At 47.4% G+C, this 7,888-nt stretch overlaps 1 protein-coding gene across 1 annotated transcript; it reads left to right on the plus strand.

Annotated features, from left to right (window-relative positions):
- Positions 1–1,267: 1,267 nt before the first annotated feature.
- Positions 1,268–7,155, plus strand: PTGES2 (prostaglandin E synthase 2). Its single transcript, XM_032200376.1, has 7 exons — positions 1,268–1,477; positions 2,621–2,815; positions 3,474–3,529; positions 4,110–4,262; positions 4,838–5,038; positions 5,341–5,458; positions 6,181–7,155. Exons 1-7 carry the CDS (start codon positions 1,268–1,270, stop codon positions 6,307–6,309), a joined length of 1,062 nt encoding a protein of 353 aa, XP_032056267.1. The 3' UTR covers positions 6,310–7,155.
- The last annotated feature ends 733 nt before the right edge of the window (positions 7,156–7,888 follow it).

The following is a 7,888-nucleotide window of genomic DNA, read 5'->3' on the forward strand; positions in this document are numbered from 1 at the left end:
CGGTGCCATGCCCGGGGGCGGGGCGGCCGGCGGCCAATGGGAGCGCTGCGTTCCCCCCGCGTCACGCCGGGAGCCGGGTAAAGTTTGTGGTTAGCGTTGTGCGGGCCGGGTGGGGTGGACGGGGCGGGCACCCAGCGGGGAGGTCTCCTCCCGCATGCCCTGTGCGGTTTTTGTGCTTTTTTCCCTGGGTGTTTTCCCCAAATGAACTTCCAGCGTGAAGCTGTTGCCTCGCCTTGCAGTGTCTTCGCTCCCTCGTCTTCCAATCCATAACCACCGCAAAGTGCATTTGAACGCAAAATAAAGTTGGTCTCTGGGACCACCATCGCCATCCCGTGATTTTTTTCCCCCAAGAAAACTTATTATTTGTGTGATCAGGCCTGCACCTCCTGCAGACAGAGCGTCTCACAGTGCCGTGGCTGCAGCAGACAGATGCCAGTGCTGCTGAGCTCCCCGCTGCAGCTGTGCACCCTGCTCCTGTCACCAGTTCTGCGTGGCTGCTGGGCGGTTCACACCAGCCCCGGGTCACCTTTGCATCTCCTCTGCCCCAAAAGCACGAGCTCGCTTTGTCTTTCCTTGTCCTTGACACGCTATCCGTCATACTTCATGCAGCCTCAGGAAATCTAATCACTGGAGAAATTTTTCGTCCCCGGGAGAGATGTCACTGGGATGGAAATAACTCGGAATTAGAGCATTAAGTTAAACAGCTCAAGCCCAGTTCGAAGACTCTGTAATTAAGTGGGTATCTGGGGTGAAGAAGAAATATAAGGTTGTGTCCTCATTTGACATCACAACCGGCTCTTTTCCTTTCTGTAGAGGCACCCATGCCAAGCTGGGCCCCGTGCTGTGCCCTAGGCAGGGGAACTGCACGTTAATATAATGAATACTGTGACTGTAATGGAAAACGGGATGACCCGCAATGTAAAGCGTTGCGTTTACACTGCGGGTACCTGCAGGTCACAGACAGCAACCCCGCCAGGCAGAACATGCCCTCAGAGAACACAGTATTTCACTTCCACCTTATAATTTGGCGTCTTCTCAGCGAGCCCGGATTAAATAATTACCGCTAGGACGCCGGGCCGCGTCGCTGTACCACCAGCAACTCCCTCAGCACTCACACAAACCCCCCACGCCCGCTTGGGGCGGCTTTGAACCTGGTTCCTTTTTCTCCTCCCTTTTACCTCAGCGCGGCGGCCGCCATTTTGTGGGCGGGGAGGCGCCGCGGGGCGGCCGCTCGCAGCCCCCCGCCCCTGCGCGCCGTGCCCGCAAGATGGCGGCTGCCGGCCGGGCCTGGCGGGCGGCCCTGCTGCTGTCCCCTTGGCGGCTGCGGGCCCCGTGCCGAGCCTACGGCGCTGCGGCGGGAGGTGGCGGCGGCGGTGGTGGTCGCCGCTTGCTCTTGAGTGCTGCCTTCGCCCTGGGTGGCGGCACCGGTCTCTACCTGGCGGCCCAGCACCGCCTGCGGGAGCACTCGGCCGCTGAGGTAACGCGCCGCCGGGCCCGCTCGGTGCCTCAGACGGGTCTCGCCTCCCCTCCGCCGCGCTGCCTGGCCTCAAGGCCGGCCCCGAGGCTTTATCCCCTTTGTCCCCTTCCTTCCTTTGCCTCCTCGCCTCCCCCAAGGCCAGGGCCTGGCGGTGGGAAGCCTCCTGAGGCCCGGGGGAGACACCTTCAGGGGGGCGCGGAGCGGGTTCTGCCGTCTCTGAGGACCACACGGCCGCTTTTGCTCAGTTTTCAGTCAGGAAACCGCTTAAAATTGTGTAAATATTTTTAACAGCCGCACTCTTCTCGAGTGGTTGTACAAAGTGCCTGTCAGAACTGAGAGCTCGCGGCTTGTGAAGCTGCATTCTCTGTTAGATAATTGTTGCTTTTCGCCAGCACCCACGGAGGGTTGTGTAACCAAATGGGTTGCAAATAAGCAGCAGAGCGAGATGGCTGCGTTTGTTTTATAATGTATGACTGCCGGCCAGCACGTGTCAGGTTGCTGAAGTACCAGCAGCGTTGGGAACCCTCCCTGCTGCGATGCTTTGCTGGCAGTGCCACCCTGGGCTCTCCTCTCGGAGTTGAGCACAGGTTGGTTAATCCCAGGACACTGAAGTTAGGCCAATGCATGCCTAAAATCTTTATGTTCCGGCAGATTTTACCTCTGTGTTTCTATAATCAGTTGTGGTATAGTACCGCCACCCCTTGCTGTAGTGTGATCAACAGCAAAGTCTTTTTGTTCTTCCTATGCTGTGCCCTCCACAGAGATTGTTGGGCAGGGGAGGAATTGAATTGAAAAGGCTTCTTTTTTTTTTTTTTTTTTTTTTTAAAGACCATTAAATACAATTGTGATTTTCCTCAGTTACAGAGTTTTGTGCAGAGCAGTAAGCTGTCTGGATCTAACTTCTTTTTCTTGCCTGTGAGTAGGAGTTTTCAACAGGTTAAGCAGATGTTTAGAAAAAGGGGTATTTAGTCCCTATAGCAGGTGATTTGTGATGTCATTTGAAGAAAGCATCTGTTAGCAGAAAGATTTTAATTACCAGAAGTTGAAATTCAATGTCAATGACTAAGACTATAACAAAAATAAGGGTTAAATAATGTTTCTATTTAATGGAAAATGAAAGCTTGTGGTCTCTTCCTTCCCCAGCTGCCTACAGGGGACCTGCAGCTTACACTCTACCAATATAAAACGTGCCCTTTCTGCAGTAAAGTCCGAGCTTTTCTTGATTATCATGGACTGCCCTATGAAATTGTGGAAGTGAACCCGATAATGAGGAAAGAAATCAAATTCTCTTCCTACAGAAAGGTGCCTATCCTGCTAGCCAATGCTGGAAGCACTCTGGTAAGTCTTACCGTGCTGAAAGCTTGATTTCCCCATAAGCAGTGGTTTGGAGGTTTTTATCTCTCTGTGCTTTGCCACATGCAGTATAATCTTCAAATCATATTTTATTCTCTCAAGAGCTTAAGATTTGTTTGTTGTTTTGTGGTATCCTCTGCCCTGGTCTTACTAGAGTTTAAGTCTGTCTTCCAAAGTGTGTTGTTTTGTGTAGCGACTCTGTAATCCAGTACATGTCTGGATTCTTTCAGCCCTAAAGGAGGACACCTTTTTTTTTCCAGAAGTAAAAAGAATGGCTTGTATCTTATGAGATCTCAAGATTACTGACAATTTGACTATCTGTGGCTTTTTTAATGTGAGCATTGCTTTTCTATTTGCTGCAAAGAGCCTAAATCCAAAACCTGCTAGTATTGCCTGAGTACCTGGCCCTTAGGTGGTCTCTTGTCACAGTGAAGGACAAATTTGAAATGATACTCAAATGATCACTGCAGAGATCCGTGTGTAGGGCTTTAGACTTGCAGGGTGGCCAGTGGAAATGCATGAAGGGAAAAAGGGACTGTGGTACTAACTTGGGACCTCAGCATGCAGGGCAAAAGGTTTTGAAGGATTTCCATTTAGGTTTCACCAATTCTTTTTAAAAGTTTGTCTTAATTCTGTTTTTCAGCAATTGAATGACTCTTCAGTGATCATCAGTGCAATAAAGACCTATCTCATTTCCAAGTAAGAAAATGGGATGGGGGAAGAGTTGAATGTGACTATCTCTAGAAAACTGGAGATTTAGAAGACTCTTTGAGTCAGTTGTTAGTTCTTGCTGACCTTAGCCTCTGCAGCTATGGATGTTTGGCCAGTTGACTTGGCTGTGATGGAGTGAATGATGCATGTATGTGTTGGGATATGTGTGCAGTGACACACATCTGCCTTTCAGAACTACTCCTTTTTCACCTGTGAAATTCTCTTTGCATAAAACCTGCTTAAATGTGGACTAGAGGTAGTTCTGGAACTGAGCTTACATTTAGCCATACCATCTAGAGTGAAATTGCTGTACCTGTGTCCTTTGGATCCATACTAAAAACATTTGACAACTGTAAGAAACTCTATGTCTGCAAAAACTTCCAGTCTGGCACAGAAAAGTAATGTATGCTGATAATGGTTATTAGAAAGTAGCTGTTCCAGCTAGTTTCAAATTGGAAAGCTCATGCACTTACCTTTAGACTAATAGGTTGAATCTTTTGATTTCTTCTTTGCTCTTGCCCGTTCTTGTAGCAGCCAAATCAGGTGTGAACTATGTTTCTGTCCACAGGAGGAATAGCTTAGAAGAGATTGTGTCCTTTTATCCTCCTATGAAAACTGTGACTGATCAAGGCAAGGAGGTATTTGAGTATGGGAATAAATACTGGCTCATGCTGGATGAGAAGGAGACAAAGCGAGTCTATCCTGTCAAAGAAGTGAGAGTGTAAGTGCTTTTAAGTTTCTGGGTCCTCCAAGTCAGCTTACAGCCTACTACTCCTAGATATCCTCAGGGGTGGTGCATACATCAAGTCCTGTGGGTACTGATTATTCCTTTTAGCACCCCCTTGATGTTTAAAACCTTGGTAGCTGTGGTGTTTCGATGTGTATTTTGCCTAATTTGAAACTATGTTGTCAGAAGGTCTAGTTCCCCCCCATTGTGGTCACACTAGCCTTCAGTTGCTTCCAGTTTCCTTCTTGGCCTTTCCTCAATGTCACAGAGGAATGCTGTGGAGTGCTCGTTTCTCAAGGCTGTATGTTCTGCTTTAGTTCTCGTATTGGGAGGAGGAACTAGTGCTCTATCTTTAGTCTTAATTTTAGATTGAGACTGAAGGAGCCTTGCCAAAGTTAATGCTTCTGAGTGCATTTCAGAGAGGTCACCAGAGCACACGGCTGGGTGGGATTTTGACGTTACTTGTCCTTGGTACAAACTCTGGCTAATGTCACCGTGATTCTATCTGCCTCCTGTAGCCCTGCAATCTCTACCTTATTCACTGAAAAATCTCTTTTGAATGCCTGCAGGGAAGAAATGAAGTGGAGAAAATGGGCCGATGATTGGCTTGTTCACCTCATCTCCCCCAATGTCTACCGTACCCCAAGGGAAGCCTTCGCATCTTTTGATTACATCGTCCGTGAGGGGAAGTTTGGCACCGTGGAAGGTTTCTTTGCCAAGTACATGGGGGCCATTGCCATGTTCTTCATTAGCAAGAGACTGAAGAAAAGGTTGGTACCACTGAACGCCAAGTACACAAGAATAGCTCCTTACTTGTCTCAGCTATGAACTCCAGAGATCAAAGGGCAGAAGCTCAGTATTTTAAACCAAACCGTTTCATGCGGTGCGAGTAATAGCCGTACTTCTTTACCCAGCGGTACTGAACCTCTCTACTCATCTACTGTTTATTCACTGGCTGTTCCCTTCACCTTAAAATACCTTCCTAATTCTCCAGCCCGTAAGATTAGAAACGATGAAAGGTTAAAGAAAGAAAGATACTAGTGTCTTCAGGCTGGTTCTTTTCTTTATTTAGACATAACCTTCGAGACGATGTCCGACAAGACTTGTACGAAGCAGTTGACGAGTGGGTAAAAGCCATCGGCAAACATCGACTGTTCATGGGCGGAAACCAGCCGAACCTTGCGGACTTGGTAAGGGGTTAATTCCTCTATCTGTAGTGACCTATATTGCAAGTTGGTGTCTGATCCACGTGAAATGGTGAATACTAACATAGGCAGAGAAGGCGAAGGATGTGAGACATATGTCCTTTGTGCAGTAACACAATTCCCACGTGAAAGGGACTTAGAATACTTGTGTTAAAATAGGACATTTGTTGTTTTCCTCTAGAGAAACATTCCTTAAGACAGAGCCTGCAGTACCCTTCTGCAGGTGGATGTTACAGATCTTGTGGAAGCGTGATAAAAGCAGGTTACAACCTGAACACTGCTCTGACTAGTGACCACTGAACAGAGCCTCACACCTGCACAGGTTTTATTACATTCAGTGCTGCTGGGGTGTCTCTGCAGGCAGCAGAGAGTGGAGCATGATTCATTCCCTGCATCAGCAGTTCTCCCTGGAATGCAAGTGAAGCATTTTCTACCAGGGCTTGCTGCTGAGATGGGATTAACTGTTGCCCCATAACTGCATGTAGATTCTTGTGTTTACTTACTATTTCCTCATGGAAAAAGCATGCGCTTTCTTACTACCTTTCTGCCCACTCAGTCTTCCTTACTAATCAGAGTTGCGGACTAGATGGCAGAGCAGATAAAGAGGCCTTACTGTCTAGGCTATCGAGGCACTCTCATTGTTACCCAAAGCTTTTTTCCACCACTGACTTTCTCAGTGTTGTTCTAATCTTCATCCTCTGGCACAGGCAGTATATGGGGTCCTCCGAGTCATGGAAGGGCTGGAAGCCTTTGACGACATGATGGTTCACACCAAGATTCAGCCTTGGTACCAGCGCATGGAAGAAGTCATTCAAAAAGCTGAAGTTGCAGTCTGATGCCAGCTTCAGCTGCCTTTCTGAAGTACTTGCATGGATAAAGCTTCAGAAGGAATGACCTTGTATTTTTTAAAGAGTTGAACGGGCTGGTCACACCTAATGGACTGACGCGCAGGTACAGAGACTGTCCTGTTTATAGTCCTAAGTCTCAGCGAGCAAAAAGGATCCAGCTATGCACAAGTCTGAATGTGATACTTAGAAGGATGGGGACAGGTAAAAGGAAGGGATCTTGGATGCTGCTGGAAAGGAGAAGCTCTGTGACTGAACTGAAGAATGGGCTGAACAGGCTTCTTTTAGGGGAGAGCCGTGCTCAGAGCAGGTTACTGTAAAAGCAAGCTGCTTTCTTGGCTAGTGTTATGGCCATATCAGATACAGTAGGTCTGAGCAGCTTTTGCTTCAGGCTGTCTTCCTCCATTCATCCACGTCATCCAAAGTGTTTTCTCTGAGTGAGACACTGGATAATAGATTTTAAGTGACTCTTAATTTTTCCTGCGATAGAATCCCGTAAGCCCAGTGCTGAGGGAACTGGAGGAATCCACGACACTGGCAAAGGCATCCTTCCTAAGACAGAAAAGATGCTGCGCTTGACAGATTGTAAGCTTTTACTCTTCCATGTAAACGGTTCTTTCACTACCTGATTCTGTACGGTTTGCAAGGATAAAGGCTTGCTTCTCTTCCTGTGCCCTTTGTGAGATCTGTGAATTCCTACTTGTAACGCCCCCAAATCACACCCTACACAGAAACCACTCATGCAAAACAGTAATTTTAAAATTTGTCTTGCATGAAGTCTCTGGAATACCCCTGAAAATCTGTGTTTTTGTTTTTTGTTTTTGTTTTTTTTTTTTTTTTTTTAAGAAAAAAAAAAGAATTAAGAGGAATCTGCATCCTTGAGATCTCTAGATGTTTCTGTCATATGAGAGGAACAAAGGGTTTGCTGTTGTAGCACTCGAATTAGGAACGATCACTGGGGGTATCATCACGTGTGATGCCGACTGAGCTGTGCTATGCAGAAGGGCCTGGCATATTTCTCAGTGACAGAGAATAGAGGTTTGAATGCAAGCGATCCTCTCTGCAGCCCAAGGCTTCAACTTCATTCATTATCAGTTCCAAAAAGTTGTTTCTGCAGAAGAAAACGTGCACTTCAAGGAAGCTGCTTTGTGGGTGTTACAAGTGCAGCTGGAAGCTGTCTGTAACGCAGTGACTTGCACTCCGTGGGTTGGGGGGGACATTTGTTCATATAACAGCCATTGTGATAGTTCTGTTGGTTTTTGTACAGAATGTCCAGAAACGGTAGAAATACCAGCAGGAAAACTAGTTACAAATTCAGTTATGTGACGGGGAGAAATAGAATGTTTACAGTAAAACCAGCTGCTTTGGTGCTTTTTTTTTTGGTCACGCCTCACTGCATTTGTTAAAGGTGCTCTGTAGCACCAAAAGAACAACGTTCGGGTGGGCGCTACTTGTTGTTTTTATTTATTTATTGTATCGAAGCCACCCGGGGAGCTTGAAGAACCCCCTCAGGGCAAGTAGAGAACCATCCAGAGCCTCCTGAGAGCCGGGCAGCCACCTGAAGCCTCCC

Source organism: Aythya fuligula, chromosome 19, assembly GCF_009819795.1.
Source record: "Aythya fuligula isolate bAytFul2 chromosome 19, bAytFul2.pri, whole genome shotgun sequence".
NCBI lineage: Eukaryota > Metazoa > Chordata > Aves > Anseriformes > Anatidae > Aythya > Aythya fuligula.

Coding starts and splice junctions, on each gene's coding strand:
- PTGES2 (XM_032200376.1), top strand. CDS start 1,268: ATGGCGGCTGCCGGCCGGGCCTGGCGGGCGGCCCTGCTGCTGTCCCCT. Junction 4,263..4,837: donor CCTGTCAAAGAAGTGAGAGT/GTAAGTGCTTTT, acceptor GAATGCCTGCAG/GGAAGAAATGAAGTGGAGAA. Junction 5,039..5,340: donor AGCAAGAGACTGAAGAAAAG/GTTGGTACCACT, acceptor TTCTTTATTTAG/ACATAACCTTCGAGACGATG.